Source organism: Mandrillus leucophaeus, unplaced genomic scaffold, assembly GCF_000951045.1.
Source record: "Mandrillus leucophaeus isolate KB7577 unplaced genomic scaffold, Mleu.le_1.0 Scaffold5, whole genome shotgun sequence".
NCBI lineage: Eukaryota > Metazoa > Chordata > Mammalia > Primates > Cercopithecidae > Mandrillus > Mandrillus leucophaeus.
In genome coordinates, this window is record NW_012105364.1 from 2,193,839 (window position 1) to 2,218,987 (window position 25,149).

The 25,149-nt window shown below is 48.8% G+C and overlaps 1 protein-coding gene across 4 annotated transcripts in view; it reads left to right on the forward strand.

The window, feature by feature from the left end:
• The window catches only part of PLXNA4 (plexin A4), a 539,940-nt gene that overhangs the window by 132,726 nt on the left and 382,065 nt on the right, over positions 1–25,149 (forward strand). For 3 of the 4 annotated variants that reach the window (XM_011995837.1, XM_011995836.1, XM_011995838.1), the window contains one exon: positions 10,295–11,568. In XM_011995837.1, the coding sequence (XP_011851227.1) occupies positions 10,295–11,568 (1,274 nt within the window). The remainder of the gene's footprint in view (positions 1–10,294; positions 11,569–25,149) is intronic. The other variant, XM_011995835.1, reaches the window with a different exon arrangement.

Sequence of the window (25,149 nt, forward strand, 5' to 3'; positions counted from 1 at the left end):
CAGCAAGTCTCCCTTTGCTGCAGCTTAGCAACTTTCCATGGTGTGCCCCCATTTCTGTGCACTCAGAGGCCAGTGGATCCCCTTTGGAGACCAGGAGCCAGCACCCGTGGACAGACCCTGGATAGAGTGTTCCTCATGGGCTGGGTAGGAGACAGTGACCACATAGGTGCCAGGCTGTGCCATTTTGTAGAGCAGGTCTTGACGCCAACTCCAGCTGGGGCATCTGTCTGACTCCAAATTCCTGGCTGGACTGTTTCTTTAAGTGAGATGCTGGAAGGAAGTTTAGGATTCGATCCTCCCCAAGTCAGGATCCTATTGAGAGTGCTGTGTTTTTAAAGCCTCGCTGCCACACTTGGAGTAAAGAAAGCCATTGCCTAGCGACTCCCCCGCCCCGAGGCACAGTGCCTGGAATCTCAAGGCGATCTCCACGTGGTAATGGAGAGTTTCACATGGGGCTGCCTGGGCCTCGGCTGGAGCTCCTGCTCGACTCTGCTGGGAACGGCAGACTTGGCCAGGGAGACGTGGTTTTGTACCCTGAGGGAACACCCTCCAGGCCAAGGACAAGGAGTCCTGGGGCAGGGAAAGGAAGGAAGGCATGGAAACCATGGATAAATGCCTCAGAGGTCCAGCTGGGACCTGATCTCTGAATGGAGAGGCTCACAGGCTCAGCCTCCTGCAGAGGCTTCTTCCAGGCTGGGTCCAAAGGCTCTGTCCATGGTAATCACTTCTCCTCAGCCCCTGTTAATAAACTAGGAAGTAAGGATGAAGGGAGCCCTGCGTAGCTGAGCTTGGTGCTGGATTTCCCTGGGACCAGGCTTGTTGCCTGGCGGCGCCAAGACTCTACATCAGTGCCTGGCCCTCTATCACTCCCTCTTCCCCATCTTTTATACTTTTCTCTAGCCCTCCCACCAGTCATCAGTTTCACCGTTCCCATCTCTCAGAATAGAAGCAGAGGCAGAGGGAAGCACACTGGAAGGAGGGCTCCCATGGCCCCTGCTGGACTGCTGCTTTCTGACCCCATGAAGCCCCACCCACACTGAGACTGCCCAAAGCCTGCAGTGACCTTCTCTTGGGAAAACAGTTGCTTTGACTTGACTTTTCCCCCTAGTGGTAGTGATGGGTTGTGCTGTGTCAACCCTACCCTCTGGCTCTTTCCTTTGATGAATGTGACACTCATTTCTGAGATAGCCAGCAACAAGGGGCAGGGGTAACATTGAAGGCCGGAGCGAATGGAGCCGCAGTGAGGTGGCCAAGTACATGGGGTCAGTTGTCTGTCACGGGCCCCAGACTGTAGTGAGCTGCATGATTGTGCCCTAGATAGGTGTAAATAGAATTCTCCAGGGAAAGATGTAAAATAATTCATGGCTCCTACTTCTAGAATCCAAGAGTTGAAAGTAAAAACAATGCAGACATGAAAAAATACCAGTGTTACTGAAGATGCTATTCTGAATGCATGGATTGCGGATTGGGGTAGAAATCTACAAATAACATGTGTCCATTTTGTTTGCATGGATCAATGAGGGTTTAGAGTTTCTTAGATGAAATGGAAATGAGGCCTGTTGCTGCTCCCCAACTCCCTCACTGCCCTCAGCTGCACACACACTTGCCTCCCTGGGCCCCAAACTTGGAAATGGCCATCACGCAGGAAGATTTCTCTATCCTGTATATGTTAGCTTGGCCGTCTCCTCTCTCTCTGGGCTTGGCTACTTGCCACCTGGCTTTGGGAATAAGGGAGGGGGCTGCTGACATCTAAAGAGAACTCTTCCTAGGGCCAGAGCCTGATGTACCACAAAGAACAGAGACCTGCAGCCTCCCAGCATTAGATTTGAATCCCAGCTCTGAGTTGTGGTGAGCTTGCTATGTTTCTGCCTGTGAGTTAGGGTGAGGCTAACTGTTGTCATACACAAATCCACAGTTTCAGTATTATCACAGTAAAGGTTTCTTTCTTGTCTGATGTTCCTGGTTGGTGCACAAATCTTTCATCTTGAGGCTCCACCATCCTATAGGGCCTCAGGGTCCTTTTTATCCAGCTGGGTAGTGAAAGAAACTGTAGAGAAGACACACTTATTTCTTCCCTGCTTTGGCATGGAAATGTCACCATAACCTTGCTATTCACACAGTCACACCTGAATACCATGTGGAAATGGAGAGGCTGGGAAATGTCATCCATCGCTGGTGGCCACCTCTCACTGACTTCATACCAGCAGCCTCACGCATAGGGAAGCCCATGTTTTTTGTGAAAAGTTAGCTTCCTGTTCCCAACCCACCTGCACAATTGAGATGAAATGACCTGTTGTACAGTGTTGTAGGAAGGACTAAGGGAGATGATGAAGTTCTGGGTTTCTAATAGGAGCTGGGAAGGGGAGGATCTGCAGAGCTTACCAGTGGGACAGCTAGAGGGGCCTCAGCCCCTGGAGAGCAGGGACACTGTTTTTTTTTTTTTGTTTGTTTGTTTTGTGTGTGTGTGTGTTTTTGTTTTGTTTTGTTTTGTTTTGTTTTTGAGATGGAGTCTTGTTCTGTCACCCAGGTTGGAGTGCGGTGGTGCGATCTTGGCTCACCACGGCAACCTCTGCCTCCCAAGTTCAAGTGATTATCCTGCCTCAGCTTTCCGAGTAGCTGGGACTACAGGCATGTGCCACCATGCCCAGCTAATTTTTTTTGTTGTTGTTTAGGAGAGATGGGGTTTCACCATATTGGCTAGGCTGGTCTCAAACTCCTGACCTCAAGTGATCTACCTGCCTCGGCCTCCCAAAGTGCTGGGATTACAGGCGTGAGTCACCGCTCCTGGCAGGGACACTGTTTTTTTGCTCTGGAATGTATCTACCCTTTACACCCAGCCCAGAACTCCTTATGTGGTATGTGCTCCATCAATAGTCGTTGGCTGAATACGTGAGTGCATGCTGACTTCTAGCAACTGGCATCTCCTGCATTGTGGCTGTTTTCTGTTGTTGTCTGTTTTCTATCTGCAATTTTATTTTCAGGCTCAGCTTCTTCTGTTCAACCAGGTCCATACTGATTTCCTTTGCTGCATAGGACGGTGGGTCTCAAAGTCCAGTTTGCTAACACAAGACAACTTTTTATGATATCCCAGCTGGTGGACCGGTTGGTCTCTATGTAAATCATATATGAAAGGTGTAGTTTCTCTGATGCATTTGAATTCATGTTTTAAAAGGACAAAATGGAGTATTTTAAGTATTTATAAGCCCTGGTTTAGAAGAGGGTACACCCAATTTTTTAGGTTGGTCCCTGTTTGAACTGACTGGCTCAAAAATTTACTTGAAGCACCAAGATTTACTTTGTACTTTAGCCATACGTGATACCCACTGGCATCTCATATACTCTGCTGTGGAGCATTCCTTCATTCATTTATTCATGTTTCCAAACATCTATTATATACCTACTGTGTTTCAGGCTCTGAGCTTGGAACTGGAGAAAAGAGGGGTAAAATATAATCATTGTCCTCGAGGAGCTCATATTTTTAGACTAGGGGATAGCATCAATGGACAAATATCACAGAGTTTGTAAAATGTGAGACTCTGGTGGCACTGGTTCCTGCACTAATATATAGTAGGGGCGTCTTAGACCAGTGGCTTGATCAGAGAATGCTTCATTTGAACAGTGAGTCTAACTCAGGGCACGGAGGCGTGAATTGGTGAAGACTTCCCAAGAGGGCTGCTGGTGCAGCTCCTAAGGCAAATGCTCGGCAGATAGGGAAGTGTTGTGTTTGATTCTGAAAGTTGGTATGTACACATGCATACACACTCAAACATCACCTGGGATTATGCCTCACTATCTGTAAAACCGTAGTTTATCTCTGTGGGCAGTGGAAGGCACAGATCTGTTTGGCTCGCTCACTTGAACCCATGGAATAATAGTCTATTAAAGAGGTTGTGGTGGGAGACACTGTAGTCTTCGGGATTTTTCTCTGTATGGGTTAGGATTCTTATATTAGCAAGTGCCAGAAAACCGAACCCAAACTGGCTGCTGCAAAAGGGGAATTTTTTTTGAAAGTACAGCCATAGAGCTGGTTTCAGTGGACACAACTGAGATATTTATAGGATGTCGTCAGGCCTGGGACCTAGTACTCTCTATCCTTTGGCTTAGTTCTGCTCTTCTCACTACTTTGGCTTCATTCTTCCAGGCTCCTGTCCCCTGCTCCCACCCCTGTGATTACAAGATGGCACTAGCAGTTCTTAGGCCCTTGCTTCTCCAAGGTCACATCTGGTGGAAGAGCTAGAACTTTCTCCCACAGTATCCCCATCCAAAGCCTGTTGCTTGTCAGACACCTGATTTAACCAGTTTCTCATTGCTGAGCCAATCACTCTCCCTCCCCACCCCTGTTCTGTGCTGAGTGGCTCAGGCTCTGAACCAGAGGTGGAGTCAATTCCAGCAGAAGTGTTTGGGCTGAGAGAGGGCAAAGGCACAGATGCCCAGAGGATAAATGAATGACAGCAAAAACAACAGGTATGCACTGTCTCTGAAAGTGTGTTTCAAATTTTTTTGACCATGACTGTATTAGTTGGGGTTCTTCAAAGAAAACAGAACCAAGAGGATATGTGTGTGTGTGTGTGTGTATGTGTGTGTGTAGAGACAGAGAGATTGATTTAAGGAATTGGTTCACACAATTTTGGAGGCACCAGGTTCAAAACCTGTAGGGTAGGCCCGTAGATGGGAGACTCAGAGAAGAGCCAATGTTGTATCCAAGTCCAAAGGCCATCTGCTGGTGGAGTTCCCTCTTGCTCAGAGGAGGCCAGTCTTTTGTTCTATTCATGACCTTCAACTGATTGGATGAGGCCCACCCACATTACAGAGGGCATTCCGCTTTACTCAAAATCTCCTACTTTAAATGTTAATCTTATGCCAAGACACCCTCCCAGAAACTTCCAGAATAATGTTTGACCAACTATCTGGGCACTGTGGACCAGCCAAGTTGACAAATAAAATTAACCATCCCAGGGACCCAGTTACATCACACATATTTACACCACACTTTATAGTACTTTATAGTACTATATAGTACACACTATATAGTACTTCGCTATATAGTGGGTAAAACAAAAGTCTCACCAAACAGTGCTTATCTTTTCTATGTGACATACTAATATTTTCCCTTCTATTTTATTTCATTAAGAAGAGCACCTGGTCAGGTGTGGTGGTTCACACCTATAATCCCAGCACTCTGGGAGGCTGAGGCAGGCAGATCACTTGAGGTCAAGAGTTCGAGACCAGCCTGACCCAACATAGTGAAACCCCATCTCTACTAAAAGTACAAAAATTAGCCAGGCATGGTGGTGGGCACCTGTAATCCCAGCTACTTGGGAGGCTGAGGCAGGAGAATCGCTTGAACCCCTTGGAGGTGGAGGTTGCAGTGAGCCCAGATCACGCCACTGCATTCCAGCCTGGGCGACAGAGGGAGACTCCATCTCAAAAAAAAGCACCTGTGAGTCACCTAGTTCATGGTGTGCTGTGACATGAATTTTGAAGTGCTATCCTAGGACACATTTTCTGAGAATCCTATTACCCCATAGCAAAAGGTCTGAGGACCAGGCCTCTGTCCAAGGGGCCAGGGAATGTATTGTGAATAACCAAGTGAGGCCTGAAGAGCTCAGCTCTCCAATGTCCAAAGTGACTGTGTGTGACCTCCGCCAAGACCTGTACCTGTTTATGCCTCGGTTTCCTTATTTCTAGAGGGCATACTTATAAATACCTCATCTACCTAACAGGATTGTCTTGAACAAGAAATGCAGAACAAGGTAATATCCATGAAAACACTTTGTAAACTCTAAAGTAATTTCACAGGGTAATTGCTATTTTAAACGACTCTATAATAACTTTCCTTTCTACCACTCAGGAATCTGAGAGGATGGTGCTATTTCATGAAAATTAGTTTCAGTTCTTTGAAACTTGCTGCCTAAAACAAAGACAGCCCCAATTTCTTTAATCAAAATGATGATCAGCCTCTGTAAATGAGTCCCATCTCCCCCGAGACTACTCAGAATTAAAATCTGATTTCGAAGAAGGGAAAACTGTGGCGTGTTTGGGTTGGGTTTGGGGGGTCTTTCGGTTCTCCTGCCTTCTTACCCACCCTCGGTAGTTCAGTGAATCCTTCGGGGCAATCATGAAGCTTATTTGGTCCCATTACTTGCCTTTAAGGATCAGAGTTGGGCCGAATGCAATTTCCAATACTTGGTTTTGACACTAGCTAAATGGTGACTTGAGAGTGAAATGGTGGGTAGGCTCTGAAATTGGGGTGGGGGTTTCCTAGGTTGGGGTTACCGCTTACAAGAATTGACGTCCTGGAAGGGAAACCTCCCTGGAAACTCTTGCTTTGCCAGATTGGAGCAGCCTTAGACAGCTCAGGGAGGCAGGGGGCTGGTGCCTCTGCATATCCGTGTGTCCCAAGCTGGGCAGAGGTCACTTCTGCGGTGGTGCCTTGTGGGGTCTTCGGTGACGCAAGCTGGAGCTCGCATCCTTATTTTCCCCCTTTCTCTTCCATTTCTCTCTTATTTGTTTCCTAATCAGTCCCTTTCTTGGTGTGTAAAATGAGAGGCTGGTTATTCCCAGTACATGTTATTGTTTCTGTGGGCCCCCCTCCTCTCCGGGTGTAGTAATCTCACCATCTCCAGATGAGGCGATAAGTGTTTGAGATGCATAACTGTGTCTCATTTCAGTGCCTAATAGAAGATGCAGAATGAGCCATGGCACCTTTCTGCTCAGTAAATTCATAATTATAGGATTCTTCATCTCGCCTCTTGCAGACTAGAGAGCTGTTGATTGGCCATGGGTCCACGTGTGTGTATAGTAAGGCAGGTTGTGGGGTACGCACACTTTCCCCAGCATATGGCACATTGTGATACAGAGACTGTGCGAAGTTCCCTCCTCAGAAAAGTTGGTGGCTGAGCCCCGACCTGCACCTGCCTGTCTGAAAGGGGGATTATCAGCCCTGCTGGAATTTGGTTTTTGGCAGAGATGCTTTGAGAGCCCTGGTAGCCAGCAGAGCATATGGTGCCCAAAGAGCAGTCTCTTTCAGACAAAGGCTGGAAGCAGCTGCTGGAGTGAGTTCACATAAAGTCAGAAGAGAGGCTGGGGTGGTGGAAAGAGCATGGGACGGACAGTGTGAGACCCGATCTTACACCATCTTCAACTCAATGTGTGACCTCTTGCAATTTCATCTGACCTCTTGGATTTCCACTTCCTTGTCTCTAAAATCAGGGATTGGGAAACACTAAACTGGATTATCCCTTTCAGATAAAAACCGTATAGATTCGTCTTTGATAGGAATTTGACTTTGCACAAGAAATTCAAGATGAACCATCTTGACTCCTCATCACTCATCTTGAGATGTACCACCAAGTACCATCTCATTATCATAATCCTAATCTTTCTAATCTTATTTTAATCTTGCTAACGATAACAATGACAGCAACTATCATTTCCTAAGCACTTAACTGTGCTGCGCAGAGGCTCTATGTGGCTGCTGCTTTACAGTCATTAATACTTTCAGAGGTAAACCACAGAGCTCACCTGATCGGTGTTATCTACCAGCTTAGCCCCTGAGGGTCAGACAGGACTTTGTTTTTCTCCTGATACTGGTAGGTGTTATCCCAGGATTTCTGTTTGGGGCTTCCATGAGTTAACAAGGGCTTCTATAGTGCTCTATCTTCTGGGCTCTGGAATTGTGCTTTTCTAGAAAAGTATGGATTTTGCAGTGACTGAAACCTGGACTTCAAACCCAGTTGTGCTACGTATTAACCAGTGTCCTTGCAGAGCTAAAGTTTCCTCACCTGAAACAGGAATAAGATAGTTCTGACCCCAGGGAACAGTAGTGAAGATTATGTGAGCCAAGCTATGTGAAAGTGTTTGCATGCGCTCTGGGGTGCAGTAAATGCTCCACAGATATTGATATGCCTCTATGCTTCCAGCCCCTCTTTCTGCCAGTCAGGAAATAGTTGTTGAGCCTCCTCTCTATGTCCAGCTGTGAATGTGTTGACGAGCGAGACAGACCCAGCCCTGCCCTTGTGGTGCTCACAGACCCTCAGCTCCAAACTCTCCTTCTGCAAAGGCTAAGGCTAAATGGAAAGAGAGAGGCTGCTCTCTGGGGGCCTTTGCTCTTTTCCTCTACAATTTCATTTCTTTCTTCAACACTTTGCATTTCAGTCTCAACTTGCCAGTGATATCCTGGCAAGGCTGAAGCTCTCTCTTTTCAGCCTCATCTTCCACCTGATTCATTCATGAACTGTGTTCTCCAGACGTACTCTTCCTTGTACACACCCTCATGTGATATGCCCACGCTTCTGCTATGTAGACCCCTCCCCTAGAAGGCCTTTGCCTTCGTGCTCTGCCTGTCTTCTCCAAGTTCACAGCTCAGCCCGAATTCCATGCCCTCCCCAAGGCCTGCTGCAGCCTGCTCTTTGCTCTCTCTCACCCCAACTTAGAAGTCTTCCTCCTCCTAGGAACTTCCAAAGCACTCTCTTGTATGCCACGTGACTTTTCATCATGCGCATCAGTTCAGGTTCTGGTGGTATTGGCCTGATGTGACTACGCGTTCTTTGAGAATCTGATCCTTGGGCCCTACAGCATCTTGCACATTTTGTGTGTGTTCTGAGCAAACACTGACCACATAGGTGAATGAACGAAGGCCCTTGGCTTGCAGCACTGCTCTTGGTTGTGGTGTGCTCCACTAACCAGTCTTCCTCCTCGGATATTGACTGGAGGAGACCTGTGCTTTTCATTAGTTTGCTGACTGACAATGCAAAGTCTTTATTTGGTTTTCTTCCTTCTTCTCTTGGTTTCCGTCTAACCTAGTGTTTGCTCCCTGCTGGGGAATTTTCCATTGCTTAGTGGTCTACCTCTTCTCATTCTCCACTTTTGAGGTGTTTGGGGGTGAATGAGAAAAATTCCACAGAGCTGAGGTACCCCCAGATAGGACGTTGGCAATTCCTGCCCTGAATTCTCCCAAACTGGAAGAAACATAAAGCTGTCCAATGGGAACATACACAGGAAGCATCTTGAATAGAAAGAGACCCTCAGGATGGGAGGTGATCTTGTTCCCTGGGGAGTTTTGTATTTGTTTGTTTATTTATTTGCTTGACCACTTCTCAAAGCATTTTTTCTCTCCCTTTAATGAAAACCTCTCAGAGGAGGCCCTGCTAGGGGAGGAAGCCAAGATCTGCCTTGTGAAAATGACATTAGGGCTCACGGCTGGGCAGCGAACCCACAGGACCTGGTTGCTGCTGCAGTGTGAGGAGACTGAGGATGTGGGTTTTTAATTTGGCCTCTTCCTTCGGCAGAGGAGGCACAGAGGAAAGTTTCTCCTGCAGTAGTAGGTACGGACACAGAGAACCAGAGGTAGTGGCTGTAATGGACAGCCCCCACAAAGGGATCAACCTTAACTCTTCTGCTGCATTTCACAGGGACCACGGTACAGCCCCATCCGTGCAAGGCTGGGGTGAACTGAGATGGTTTAGCAGTTAAGATTGTGAACCTGTGCACATTTACGCTATTCATATTTGGAGCTACTCTACCACTTATAGCTGTGCAAGTTACATGACTTCCCTAAGCTTGCTTTCCTTAGCTGTAAAATGTGGATACAATAGGATGTACTTCGGAGGTCTACCAGTCAGGGTCCCAGCAGGTAATAGACAGCACACACCAATTTGGTCCTTTGAGAAAAGGTTAATAAAGAGGCTGTTCATAAAAGTGTGGCTCTTTAAGAGGCAGTGTAGTATGGGGGGATAGTAATAGTGAGGTCCCCATTACCACCTCTACGGCCAGATGGGGTCCAGCAGGAAGTGGTTCAGAGAGCCTGGAGACGGAATAACTGTGTGCAGAGGCCTGCTGTGGGGAACACGGGACAAAGCTTGCAGCCAATGCAGGCAGTCCCGCCTCCTGCCCTCCCTCCCTCCCTCTTCTCCTGCAGCCAGTCTTTGTGGATGCTGCCTGCTGGTGGCACCTGACCCGGGTGACAGTGCTGGACAGTGTCTGACACAAATTCAGGCACTCAGTAGATAATGGCTGTTGATCATGATCATCATCATCATCACTGCTATTATTATCATGTCATTATCATCACCACCATTATCATTACTGATGTGTCCTCCTGGGGCCGCTGCCACCCGGCTCTGACTGTGTCACATGCCTGTGGTGGGGGTCGACTCAGTCAGCCTCCAGCACCCCCAACAGTGCAGTTCTGCTCAGTGTGTGCAGAACATTTTGAAAGCCCAGGCAGACAAGCCGTGGGGTGAAATGAAGCTGCTGGCGCTGTTATCCAGCTCATAGTCTTTCCTTTCTCCAGTAGGGGAGACTGCGTTGCTGAGTCCTGGCCCTCCGAGGGGACGACTGTGCCTGAGTGCTGCTGTGCCACTGGGACCCGCCTCTGCCATGAAAGCCATGCCCTGGAACTGGACCTGCCTGCTCTCCCACCTCCTCATGGTGGGCATGGGCTCCTCCACTCTGCTCACCCGGCAGCCAGCCCCGCTGTCCCAGAAGCAGCGGTCATTTGTCACATTCCGAGGGGAGCCCACCGAGGGTTTCAATCACCTGGTGGTGGATGAGAGGACAGGACACATTTACTTGGGGGCTGTCAATCGGATTTACAAGCTCTCCAGCGACCTGAAGGTCTTGGTGACGCATGAGACAGGCCCGGATGAGGACAACCCAAAGTGTTACCCACCCCGCATCGTCCAGACCTGCAATGAGCCCCTGACCACCACCAACAATGTCAACAAGATGCTCCTCATAGACTACAAGGAGAACAGGCTGATTGCCTGTGGGAGCCTGTACCAAGGCATCTGCAAGCTGCTGAGGCTGGAGGACCTCTTCAAGCTGGGGGAGCCTTATCATAAGAAGGAGCACTATCTGTCAGGCGTCAATGAGAGTGGCTCAGTCTTTGGAGTAATCGTCTCCTACAGCAACCTGGATGACAAGCTGTTCATTGCCACGGCAGTGGATGGGAAGCCTGAGTATTTTCCCACCATCTCTAGCCGGAAACTGACCAAGAACTCTGAGGCGGATGGCATGTTCGCATACGTCTTCCATGATGAGTTTGTGGCCTCGATGATTAAGATCCCTTCAGACACCTTCACCATCATCCCTGACTTTGACATCTACTATGTCTATGGTTTTAGCAGTGGCAACTTTGTCTACTTTTTGACCCTCCAACCTGAGATGGTGTCTCCACCAGGTTCCACCACCAAGGAGCAGGTATATACATCCAAGCTCGTGAGGCTTTGCAAGGAGGACACAGCCTTCAACTCCTATGTAGAGGTGCCCATTGGCTGTGAGCGCAGTGGGGTGGAGTACCGCCTTCTGCAGGCTGCCTACCTGTCCAAAGCGGGGGCCATGCTCGGCAGGACCCTTGGAGTCCATCCGGATGATGACCTGCTCTTCACCGTCTTCTCCAAGGGCCAGAAGCGGAAAATGAAATCCCTGGATGAGTCAGCCCTGTGCATCTTCATCTTGAAGCAGATCAATGATCGCATTAAGGAACGGCTGCAGTCCTGTTACCGGGGCGAGGGCACTCTGGACCTGGCCTGGCTAAAGGTGAAGGACATCCCCTGCAGCAGTGCGGTGAGTCCAGGGAGGGCTGTGGGTGGGGATGGTTGGGAGTGTAGGATAAGAACCCCAGCCTTGTAGCCCCCATGGGGTGTGTATCATCCTTCCCCTTTTGCAGATGAGGCGAATATATCCCATACCATCTCTGAGTCTCATTGGACCCAGAGTGTCACCAAACATTCTGCAACTATGACATTGAGTGTATAAGAGTCAGAGTGGGAACTAAAACATAAATTCCCATCAGAGTACTCTCCTCTGCCCCATACTGGCTCACTGGTTATGAGGGGGAGTGCTGGAAATAGGTAGGAATTGTGTCAAATGGATGTTGTAGGGACCGGGCATGGCTGGAGTCTAGATCACAGTGTGCTGTAATGCAAGATGTGTACACGCCCTTTGTACTCACCAAGCCTGCAAATAATCTTCCTGGGAGCTTAGAATAAAACCACAGGGTAAGGGAAGAGGAGAATGTGAGGAGTCAGCCTACATTTGGGATAGATATGGAATTTCAGGAGAAGTGTGTTTTTAGCCTTTCGTATGTCTTTAGCAAATGCTAAAACGAGAGCACAGTTAGGTAAGAGTGCAGTGAACACATAGAGAAAGCAAAGCTAACTTAGAAAAGGGATGGGAAGGGACAAATCATGTTTATTGAGCATCTTCTGTGTGTACAGTGCCTTGGAAGAGGCGTGAGAAAGTCAGGAAGCAGCCCGAGAGCAGCATGGGATGATGGGAGAGCTGCGGGGAACCAGAGGGAGAGCAGGAGAAGGGTTGGCTTAGGGGTCTTCGCATGGCCTGTGGGTATGGCCTTGCTGGGTGACCCCAGGTGAAGCAGGGGACACAGACTCTTGCCTGTCGTAGCCTAGCTCACGTGTGCCGCACCATGAAAAGCATCTGCCTTCTTGTATTTGGACTCTGTTCCTCTTCACAGTGGTCCTGTTTGTTCACAATCATTCTTTGGGCGACTTGGAAGGCTCAGCTATCAGCATCTTCTGTGCTCTTGTCCTTTTCCTTTTGTAACTGTGCATTTTAAAGATTATGAACCTACTTTGAGAACATCAATTCTGTAATTTTAATTTGGGGAGAAGAAGAAAGGAAAATGTATCCATCAGACAGAAGTACACATCCATACTGATGTGATTCTTGACTCCTTAAACTTTGGTGGAGTTCCATATTAGGAAATGTATTTTGGTTGTTTAAAAAAGCATTAGTTTCCTTTCATAAAGTATAACTATGTGCCAGGCAGATCTCAGAGGGTACTGGCACCCTCCCCAGCCAGAGTGTAGAGAGGCCATCACTCTGGTCTTTGGGATTTGGGTTAGAGGTAGGGAAGAGGGAGGAGAAAGATGGTGCCCTGGCATTAGGCTCAGCCTGTTTTCCACTGTCAAGTCTTCCAGGCACTGGGCCAGCTGAAACTAAAAGATGTCATCTCTTCTTGGAGGTTTTGAAAAGCCAGGAGTCCCCTGATGTCACAAAGGAAACAGGAGAGGTGCTATGGACCAAGCAGGGCAGGAAAAATTTGACAAATCAGAGCCAGACCAGAGAATGGAGGGGACTCCACTGTATCTACTGAGCCTTCCTAGCAGGTGACTTAACCTTTGGGAATGCCTCCTGGAGCCCTCTGTTTAGGGCAGTAGCGGAGCCACTTAAGAGAGTCCATGAGACAGGGCTATGAACTTGTGGGGGCATGGAATGCTCCCAAATGAAGGCAGCTAATGACAGAGGCTGTGCTGGACATATGTCTATTATACACTCAAACATGGGTCTATGTGAGATGTATTAGAAGGCTGGTGTTGAGAAGGCCCTTCGAGAGCCTTGGCCTAAAACTTCATTTTACATTGAGCACCTTGAGACTCAGCAAGGTGAATGAATTGCCCAAGGTCACACATGTTAGGAGTGAGTGACAGAGCCAGCAATTGAAGAGAATCCCCCTTACCTGCAGGTTACCCACACATGCATACATGTAATAAATTCCCCACGAGCATGCACACATATGCAGGCCTGTTAGAAGATGGCAAGTTTAGGCCATGTACTTACTAAACAACAACTAGTTCTTTTGAGACCAGAAGGGTTGGCAATCTCTGACAGTTTCCTGTAGAAAACTTGCTTCAAACCCTGACTTTCTGGGTGATGCTCCTGGGAGAAAAATCAGCTGCAGGGGTCCGTCGTGGGCAAGTGTTCATGCTGCCCTTGCTTCCTGCCACAATACAAAAAGCCAAGTTCATCATGGAAGTCTGCAGAGCTGCAGGTCCTAACACCGTGTGGTGGCCTTGGAGAGAACAGAGGGGAAACAGCTTTGCAAGACAGGCTAATGCCAGGATGGGGAGTAATGGAGCCAGATAACAAGCTTTTGATTTTTCTTTTGGCTTTAATTAGTCCTTTCAAGTTACAGGCAAGTTCAGGGCTGAGAGTAGAAAGGAGGAGGCCAGAAACTCTGCACAGGGCTGGGGCTATCTCTCCAGCCAGTCTGAGAAAGGCCAGGCTGCCGTTTAATGCACAGTATCAGTTTCCTTTGATTTGGCAGATACCTGAGTTCCTTTGCTCCAGCATTCATTTGGAGTCGGCTCAGACCACACGTGTTTCATGCGACATCGGCCAGGCCAGGCTCTGTGTTGCCACAATGGCACCATTTGCAAACCCAGCTCTTCCTCAACCCATTTACAAGGCTGTTGGTTTAGTTTTCCTGTTCCCTTCCTGCCTAGAGGTGGAGGATGAACAAGATGAACTCTGGAGTTCTTGCTTGTCATGGAGTCTGACTCTCCCTTGGGCCCTGTAAAGTGGGAACTCAGTCCCAGATGACCTCTGTCCTGTGGTGTTCCTGTTGTAGGAAGATGGCAGAGGGCAGGGCAAGGCCCAGGAGATTGGCTTTTAGTACTTGTGTTTTGTAGGGCAAGGGGTTCCCTGTGGGTTTTATCATAGTTGCAACTCTACAAACTTGAAGAAGGGATTTGACTAGCAATGAATGTCGACTGTGCTCCAGGCTGTACCAGCTCTCTAAGTTAGAATGCTCCTCTCATGTGGCTCTTCAGGCTTTTCTAGCCCTTTTCACATCCTGAGACCCATATTCTTCCCCCTGAACTCACGCCTCCAGAACTCAGAGCCGGGATCCGCATAACTCCCGGGCCACCTGCCTCCTTCATAAGGTCCCAGCACCTGCTTTGGCTATGTTCATTCGGGGGATAGGAAGGAATGGGAAGAACCCCTACTACAAGGCCCCTGGTGCCAGGAAGCATCCACAGAGCACTGGGCAGGCCGAGGCCTGAGGACTGGGCAGGGGGAAAAGTCTTGGGCCATGGGGGTGGAACCTGCTGACCCACAGCCCCCAGAGAGCTCGACGGTGCCTCAACTTCAGGTGAATCAGGTAAGGCTGGCCGTGCTCCCATCGGAGATGAGGGCTGGTTGGCCAGGAGTGGCCTCCTCATGGGAATGTGTTGCTGTGGACATAAACAGGCCTGTTGCAAATGCACATTCCTGAGTGGGCACGGAGTGTGGAGGCTGGGGAAGCAGCTGGGGCTTTCTGGTGTCAGTGGAGGGTGGGAGCAGCAGCTTCCGCCTTTGCCCTCTGAGCCGTGCTTTACCCCTGTCCTGGCTTTCTCCAGCCTGGGTGGAGAGAGGTCTCCCAAAACAAGTGGGTTAGTATCTGCAAGTAACTCTAAGGATCTCATGAGGACATGGGTATGAGGGGGGTCCTAGAGGGTCTGTCAGGGCCCCAGTTTGTCTTGGGACTCACAAGACTAGAGGTCAAGCTAATGAGCACTCATGTGGGGAATGGCAGTGATTTCATTTCTGTTTCTGTGGCTTATCCTTGGTGCATCTCTATCCTCAGCCCCTTTTGAAGGCTGCCATCCAGGCTCCCTGAGACCGCCTGTCTGCAGGGCATGTGACAGACAGTAAGGCTGAGGAGCCCATACCTGTGGCCTCTGTCATGTGCCAGGGCCTTATGCAGGAGAAGGCGATGGCTCTCTGTCCTTCTCTTGGGGGGACCTGACACTCCTGACTTGGAGTGGGCAGCTGGCTGGAGAAGATGCTGGGTTTGACCAAGCACCTGGCATCTCAGAATTCCCCAGGCATAGGGTTATCTATACCTTCTCTCCTTTCTTCAGCCTCCTGGGGCAACCTCATCCAACACTAATGAACTAGCGCCTCCAAATAAACTAATGAATGGCGAAACATGTTGGAGCCCTAGGAAAGGGCTTGGCAACGCACTGCCTCCTGGTGGATATCAAGCATCGTGGAATGGCATCTGTCTCCAGGAGCCCACACAGTGGAGGCGAGAGATGCACACCAGCAGGTCATTATGGCCCGGGTGATGGGAACAGTGGCTGCAGTCATGGGAGTGACTGTCACTCACTCCACTTCATTCTTCCCTGACTTTGGAACCAATTGAGCCATGGGTAAGGGAGTCAGATAGTCTCGGCCATAGTACCGATTAGGTGGTGTGGAGAAAGGTGACATGCAGTAGGTACAGAAATCAGCTTCTCAATCTCTCTGTCAAGCTTTGACCTGAGTGTCCTTCAACTAGAAAATTTGGGTCCTTGGAGCAGAAACTATTATCTAGCATCACTGACTCACACCTGTCAAACCCCAGTAGTGGGAGCAGAGGGCAGAGGCTTCCCGCCTGTCTGGAAATAACACACTGGAGTTTGCATGGTACTTGATGGTTAACAAGGGCTTTCACACACCTTTTCTTCTCCTGACAGTACTGTAGGATAATGGAAGGGCAGGCATCCTCTGCAGTTGAGGAAACAGAGGAACAGAAAACTCAAGTGTTTCACTCAAGGTCATGTCATTAGTAAACTGAAAGCTGTTCTGTATCCTAATTCTCAGCTTGGTGCTCTTCTCGTGGTGTTTCACAAGAGTGTTCTAGCAGTGTCCGGGGTAGGCAGTTCATGGTGCCGGGATTGCCTGATATTGGAGGGTATTTGTGATCCGGGGCCCTAGAGTGCTGAGCGCCAGTGGAAGTTCCCAGTCGCTGCGAGGCAAGAAAACCACTCACATTTCCAGAAACCTCTCATTGAGAACCATGGCTAGACCCAGCTTCCACTTGACTCTGGGGTTTACCCACCAGCCCTGTGCGGTCCCACAAGGGCCACACAGGCACAGGAGATGGAGCTTTTCCTTTTTAACTCAAAGCTCCCCTTCCTGCCCTGCTGTGTGCATGACTGGGTGGCGACGGAGGTCCCCTTCCACGTGCCATTCCTTTGACTCACTGGTTTCCTAGGCATGGCAGTCCTGAGCAGGAGACAGGGTCACCCCCTTGGACTCAGGCTGGCCTCACGTCCCAGTCTGGATGGTCATTCAGGTTGATCTGGCGCCTGAGATCCTGAACCTCCACGAAAGTGAGCATCCGGAATGGCCAGGCAGGAATCCCAGGCTCCGGCGCCTGGCTTCTGCAGGTCTTCTTGGGGTATTTTCTTTTCCCTGTCAGCAGGAAGCACAGGGCTCAGACTCGATGGGGTTGTATCCTGTTGTTTATGGCATTAGACAAGGCGTGCTCTTTCTGCTCAGCTCTTGTCCTCTCTAGACCGGGAACTCCTCCTCTTCCCTGCACCATCCCTCCTCTCTCATCTCTGCTACACTTGCCGCACACACCGTGGTCCATGCCACACTCACGTCCCAATAAATGCACGCATCAAAAATCTCACACAGTGGTCTGAGTGCCCACCTCTCATGGCCCATGACCCTGTACTCCAGATTTCTTATTTAGCACTGGGTGCCTGACATATCACAGCCCCAATCTTTATAGAATCAAGTCTTCCCACTCTCTCTTGGAGATAGCTCCTGTCTCAGATATTTAGGTGAAAGGCCCACCCACCTCCCTCTTTTTGGTCAGCAGGGTTTGCAGTGAAAGTCCCATCCCAGCCTAGTGTGCATGGTGCTTTGTGTGACAGGTGGCTGAACCCTAGGGGATGTGCTGGGTTTGGCAGGAGCAAAGTTAAGGCTGGCTTCCTAGGCTGGATGTACCCCCCCAGGATGCCCACCCTGGAGGCCACTGGGTCAGCGGAGGGTGAGGCGGGACCCAGGAATCACACAGACTGAATTTTAACACAGATGGCTGCCAGGAGAGCTCAGCACAGAGTTAGGGTTGAGGATGTGGGGTCTCACAATATTGAGCCGTGGACTGCATGTCATGAGCCCAAGCACAGTGGCGTGCACACCTGTAGCACACCCACATGCACACACCCATTCTCTCTGTCCTTGATGTCTGTCCTCCTCATTGCTGTCTGTCTGTTGCTTTCTCTGCTTCTCTCCTCTTGCTCACTCACTCACACTCCTGGTGCATAGTCCTCTCTTAGCCTTTCTCTGTCTCCCTCTTTCTGTGACTTGTTCTCCCTCACCCCACACACTGTGCTCAGCAGCAAGTACAGTGAGATTCTCTCCTTCTCTCTCACACACACACACACGCCTCATGCAGTATGAGATAGCCCTGCCAAAATGGGAAGCTGGACCTCTTGTTCAATGGGCACATAGACCAGTCCTACTTAACAATCCAGATCTGGATTTCTGGGCCTTCCTTTCAATTCCTGTCATCCTCACAGGGTGGCGTCTTGGCTGGGTTACTGGTCTGGGAGTCAGGATCTTTGGATCTCAGCCAGTCCCAGTTTGTGAGATGTCACTGGGCAAGCAGTTTCCCTTTTGCTTTGAATCACACATTTTATCTTCAAGAAGAAGATGATAAAAAAGTGTCCTTTTAATAAAGAGTACGGAAGCTCATAAGGAAAGAGAAATATACAGATGTTAATAATGATAGACACATACAGCCCCTTATATTCATAGGACACTCTAACATCTTCATAGTGTCATCCTGTGTCTCCTCCTTTAGTTATAATAACCACCCAAGGGGACAGAAAGGGGCATAATAATATTGCAGTGATTTCATGCTTAGAATTTTTTTTCTTCACCAATACCTGCTTTTGAGAGATTTGGGCTGTGCTTAAATCAGGTGTGATGTTTGGTATCTCAGGCCCTAGGATGTGCTCCAATTGCCTTTATTATTATTATTTCCCCATTCCCCTTCCCCTTCCCCTTCCCCTCCTCTTCCTTTTTCTCTTCCTCCTCTTCCTCCTCCTCCTCCTTTTCCTCCTCTTCTTCCTCCTCCTCCTCTTCCTCTTCCTCCTCCTCCTCTTCCTCCTCCTCCTCCTCCTCCTTCTTCTTTTGAGACAGTGTTTCACTCTTGTTGCCCAGGCTGGAGTGCAAAGGCAGGATCTTGGCCCACTGCAACCCCTACCTCCCAGGTTCGAGTGATTCTCCTGCCTCAGCCTCCCGAGTAGCTGGGATTACAGGCGCACACCACTACAACTGGCTAATTTTTGTATTTTTAGTAGAGACAAGGTTTCACCATGCTGGCCAAACTGATTTCAAACTCCTGACAGGTGATCCACCCACCTCAGCCTCCCTCCAATTGCCTTCCTTTCTATATAGCGCAGATTACGAATGATAAGAGAATGCATTTGGACACTAAGACACGTTTTGAGCCAGTGCTTACTGCTGTTACCTTCATGTGTCCCTCAGTTTTGTAAGGCAGAAGGGAAGGACTGCACATCACCACATCAGGCTTGTTTCTTTTATCAAGAAAGTCAGTGGAGAGAAGGAAAAAGAGACAACTGAGAGAGCTCTTCTCCATCCGGCCTCTCAATTTACATGTTTTCCCTAGTATGTGTGGCCCTATGGGCATGAAATGGGGTCAGTGGGAGAGAAGCAGCCCACTCCCTTCCCTGGTCTCTGTGTCATTACTGTGTCTCTGTCAGTGTTCCAAAATATAATGGGATTTGTTTGACTGATTTATCCCACACGCAGGCAACATTACCCAGACCCACACTCAGACCCGAGGAGCAAGAGAGGAAGATACATGGCTGTGAGAGTGGGGCTAATAAAATTTATTTCCACTAACGAGGGAATGACCTACCCCCTAACTCAGCCTGGGGAGCAGGGCCACTGCTTCCCAGCACCCACCAGAAAACACACAAACTTAATCATCGTGGCGTTCCTCACTTCAATGACAGCCCTTGTGGCAGCCGAGGCTGCTTGTCACAAACTCTGGGAGGGAGAGTAGGATTTGGGATTGATGGACTGGTGGCATGGGATTTATCTGCCCCTGACAGGTAGCCACTGGGGTTCTCTGGAGCTAAAGTACAAAAGGAGAGAGGTGGCACCCCAGTAGGTTTTGGTTGTTACCGTTCGCAATGCTGAGATGCTTCCCTGGGATTTCCCATGGGTCTGGTGTTGGTTGCTAAACCAGCCCCCAGTGATAATGCCATCTGCAGAATTACAGTTCTCTTGGTAGACTAGCCTAGAGCTCTGGCCTGTCCAGACTATCCCCAGATCATTATGCCATGGCCCTGTCTGCTTCTCAGAGAGAAGAACATGAGGCTCTTGGCAGCTAAGCTAATGAGGAGAAGGCTATGGGTTCAACCCTTAGGATTCTGAGCTGAAGCTTGTCTTTGGCTGCTATGCTCAGCAACCCCTAGAAGGGGTGCATTGCTACAGCTCGCTATTGGTTACAGCCTGGCCTGCAGAATGTGTGCTTGGCTTAATGCCCCTCTCCAGGGAAAACTGCTCAATTTAGTGACGTTAGTTCCCTATTAGAAGGGTAGTTTGTTTTCATGATGAATGAAAGATCACTGAGATATCTGGTGGGCTTGGGCCACAGATGGTCCCAAAACACACATAGAAACTTCAAAATGAGTATTGAAAGAAGCGTTGCTTTTAGCAAATGGCTTTCATCATTCCATAGGTAGTTAAATGCCTTCATTTAATAAATATTTACATGAAAATCCCCAGCCCCACCTCCTAAAACACAATGACTTTGTATCCTGTTTTGTGGTCTGCTCTCCTTTTTGGGATGCCCAGAAGCAAAGCTCTTGGTTCTTGAGAACTGGGGCCATATGATAGTCCCCACTTATTCTTGGGAGATGCGTTCCAAGTCCCCCAGTGGATGCCTGAAACCGCAGATAGTCCCGAACCCCATATATACTGTGTTTTTTCCTATGCATACTGTCATGGTTTGGCTATGTCCCCATCCAAATCTCATCTTGAATTCACATGTGTTGTGGGAGGGATCTGGTGGGAGGTAATTAAATCATGGGGGCAGGTCTTTCCTGTGCTATTTTTGTGATACTGAAGAAGTCTGACGAGATCTGAGAGTATTATAAGGGAGTGTTTCCCTGCACAAGCTCTCTCTTTTTGCCTGCTGCCATCCGTGTAAGACATGACTTGCTCCTCCTTGCCTTCTGCCATGACGGTGAGGCCTCCCCAGCCATGTGGAAATGTAAGTCCATCAAACTTTTTCTTCCAAGTCTCAGGTATGTCTTTATCAGCAGTGTGAAAATGGACTAATACACATACATACCTATAATGAAGCTTAACTTATCAATTAGGTACAGTAAAAGATGAACAGTAATAATAATCATAAAATAGAACAGTTGTAACAATATACTATAGTAAAAGTTATGTGAACATTATCTCCTCTGTCTCTCTCTCAAAAATTTCTTATTGTGCTCTACTCTCCTATTTTTGGACAACAGTTGATCTGAAGCTGCAGTAACTGAAACCGTGGAAAGTGAAGCCAAGGATCAGGGGAACTGCTGTAATTTGTTGAGTTGTTTCTCCAACGCCAAGACACTTTTCTACAAGCCCCTGCAATGATGGGTTTGTCTAACAGGGTTTTTGTGACTATGGCTTGCTGGCTCTCCCTCTGTTTCTCTTACACATTCATTTTCCCTACAATCTCATTGAAAAAGACACCAGAAAGAATCATTCTGAGATGAAGCATTAGTAACTGAGTGTATGAGCCCTCACTCCAGCACTGTTTCCATGGCCTGTGCTCGTAACCAGGGTGCAGGGGTCAACTTTCACCTGTTATAGGACTTCTCTGGCTTGCTTTCAAGAGACTTCAATCTCATAGGGCCAGTGTGGGTCATGTGCCTGAAGGTCACGTGTCTGAAGGCAGACCTTCCGGGGAGGGCTAGAAGTCATAAAAGAGAAAGTTTAGGCATTACAGTGAAGCAATCAGAGGATTGGATAGTCAGGTCTTTTTTATTTCTTCTTTGTTACAGAAATCATCACTCAAGCATATGGAAATATCTTATAGAATAATAGCCTTTCTGAGGAGCTAAATCTAAGCCCACTAGAGACTCCCAGAGATATTTCTACCTCCCTGTGGACACTCTCCACTTACCTCTACCCCTGAGGAGGTAGTGGGGAGTAAACACGGTGTCATCTCAAGGGGTGGATGCATTTTGTGTATTTATGAACACCTTAGGGGTCAGCCGTCATATTTGAGATATGGTTCCCAATAAGTGGGTGATCATTATCTCCCTGTACTGCAGAGCTTTACAACTGGAGCCTGCATTTAGACATGAGCTATTACAGCTTATCTGATCAATATCTCCCTTTAAAAAGAAATCCCACATGTGCAATTCACTGATTCCCCATTTCCAGTGGAGGTGTGCTATGGTCAGCTCCCAGGATATGTGTATGTGTGTGCATATGTGTGTGTGTGTGCACATGTGCATAAGTGTAATTAATGGGAAGAAATTTAGGGCTGCTCAACATGAAGAATATAAAGACCTTTTCTTTTCTGTATCAATAGGCAGCTCATGGGCTTCCCTTCTCTTTTTCTCCTAACTTGAATTTCTTTTCAAAATGTCAGCTCTCACTTTCCTTTGGGATGCACAGACCCAGGAAAGGAAGAAGCCCAGCTTGGGTGAGTGGTCAGGGACCTCCTTGGGAGGGGAGAGTTGGTTGATTCTGGTTTCTGGAGATGGCAGAGCATCTCATCCCTGGTGCTGGGAAAAGAAGTGGACACGTAGGCTCTTCCCCAGCAGTCCCCTGCCTTCCTCTGATCCTAGAATAGATTGTCTTTGTGACCACCCTCTAGCAACCCCAGAGGAAACCCCTGCTTAAGATCAGTTTTTTGGCCAGGTGCGGTGGCTCATGCCTGTAATCCCAGCATTTTTGGAGGCCAAGGAGGGCAGATCATGAGGTCACGAGTTCAAGACCAGCCTGGCCAACATAGGGAAACCCCTTCTCTACTAAAAATAAAAAAAATTAGCTGGGTGTGGTGGCAGGTGCCTGTAATCCCAGGTATTCGAGGGGTTGAGGCAGGAGAATTGCTTGCACCTGGCAGGGGGAGGTTGCAGTGAGCCAAGATTGTGCCACTGCACTGCACCCTGGCAACAGAGCAAGATTCCATCTTAAAAAAAAAAAAATCAGGTTTTTTTGTTTTGTTTTGTTTTGTTTTTTTCTGTCACCACGAATTTGGGGCTTTGGTACCTATTTTCTCAGCAACCTGATAGGTAACTAGGGGAGGCACCTCACTTTCCAGGCTCTAGTGTCCCCTTCTGTAAAATGGGGCTGTTGGATTTTATAATCCTGAATTATTTTCCACATCTGAAACATGATGTGCAAAAGAAGGGCAGAATACTGTTTCATAAGCCAGAGAACTTGGACGTGAGCCCAAACCTCGCCTCGAGCCCAAACCTCACCTCCTCCTCAAAGTCATGCCTGCTCCCCAAGGCAGTTGGTGGCCCACTCTCTGGACTCCCCCAGGCACATAACTGAAGCAGGGCCCAGATGGTTTTGTCCAGTCATGGCCCAGGCTGTCCATCCCTGCACTGGGAAAGAGGCAGTTCTTTGGGGCATGAACTGAGACTTTTTCATCTTTATATTCTTAGGGGCTCACCTGGTGCTTGGGGCTTAGTAGGTTTTTCATAAATGTTCTTAAGCAAATTAGTAAGTGAGGAAAAGTAAATAGCATTGTCTTCATCTAGTGCCTGTTTCCCTTGCTGAACGCAGGGAGTTCCAATAGCCCAAGGAACCAAAGGTTTGGTGGAAAAAGGTTGGTCTAAAGATCCGGTTGGCCCCACCATGGGTGAGCTTGGGAAAATCTCTGATGTCTTCTTACCCCATGCAATGGACAGGAGTGGGGGCTTCCCAACTGTGGAGGAGCATGAGGCTAGATGATACTTTTCCATTCAGGAAGGGCAGGAGAGCTGGTTTTCTCCAGACGAGAGAAATCTTCTCTCTCCTGGACCACAGGAGTTGCCCACAGTGTAATGGGAAGACCAGAACTGATTTTGTCTTCCATCCTGGGACTCAGAGATGGCTGCTGCTGCCCCAGAGCAGCAGGGCAGGTACATAGGTGGCTGGAGGAGTTGGGTGCATGGCTCATCCCTGCTGGTCACCTGGTCTGCCTCTTCAGGATCAGCTCAGGATGTTTGTAAACAGTGGATGCCTGCAGTAAGAGGGCAGCCTGTGGCTATGGAAAAGGCTGTGTCCCAGAGCTAAGCTAATTGGCCCACAGGGGATGGACCTGCTGACCTTTACCTCATTAGCACTGCATTTGGCCACTGAGCTCTGGCTTGGTTCTGACCTTCCCATAATAAGGACTCAATGTAAGGTTTCTGCAAAGGTGGGGCAAGCCAGGGCCGAGGCTAAAACAGCTTCGCTTGGCAGAGGAGGTGCAATCAGGACTCACACCAGGGGCTGTACAGCCTGGGGTCAGGGGAGGATGTGAGGATCAGGGGTCCACCCCGCCTCATCACCTGCGACCTTCAAGATGGATTGGTGTGGCTGTCAGAGTGGGTGATAGTTGGTTCCTTAAGAGTGTGTCATTGAGGCCTAGGGTTGGGGGTGATGTCTAGGGTTCTTGAGGAGATCCCCCCACTGTTCCCCAGGTCTACCTCCTCCTCCAGCCCTTCCCAGGGAGTCTCCATAGAGACCACTGGACACTTCTGGGGTGGTTGGGCAGTGGCTTTGCAGCTCTGCCCCTGGTGCCTGTGGAACTGCTGGAGGAAGGACACTGTCTGCATTTAAAATCCCCTTTTCATGGAGATGATAGAGTTTTTCAGAGTGCCAGTCTCTCTGCAGAGTGGGAGCAATTTCCCTGTAATTGGTAAAGTAACCGTAACTGCTCTGTCATTTGTATGTGGCGACACGTAATTGCACGGTAACCTTTGCCGCGGTGCACGAGGGAAGCGCTGTAAGCTATTAGGTTGTAATTCGGAGTGTCAGCTCCAGCTCCCCACGCCACCTCCACCACTGCCACACCGTGTGGCAGCCCCTGGGGGGGCTGCTGTGGGGTCTGTCTGTATCCAGGTCCAGCTCAGGGTCCTGCTCCCGAGTGGGGATGCTAGGCACATGCTGTGTTCTGTAGTGCCCTCAGCTAGGAGGGGCCCTCCATGGTGATCTAGGCCAGTGCTTCTCAAACCTTAGCAAGAGGAGGTTGGAATCACCTGGAGGGGTGTGAAGACGAAGATGTCTGAGCCCCCACCCAAGACTTTTTAATCCAATATGTCTGGGGTGGAGCTCAAGAATGTGCATTTCTAATGAATAGCGCTCAATCTTCTGGATCTGAGACCATTCCCCAGCTCCTGCATTCAATTTTGTGACCAAATGTCTATCTGATTCTGAAAGATCTTTGGGAAGAACTACCTTTGCTATTTCATCTTCACAACATTAGCCCCTTTAATCTTGATGACACCTCTGAGATAGATACCATGAATTTCCTCAAAGATGCTGAGACCCACAAAGGTCATCTGACCATCTAATGACAACAAACAATAAGAGTGAACACTCCCATAGAACTAAGTGTCAAACATT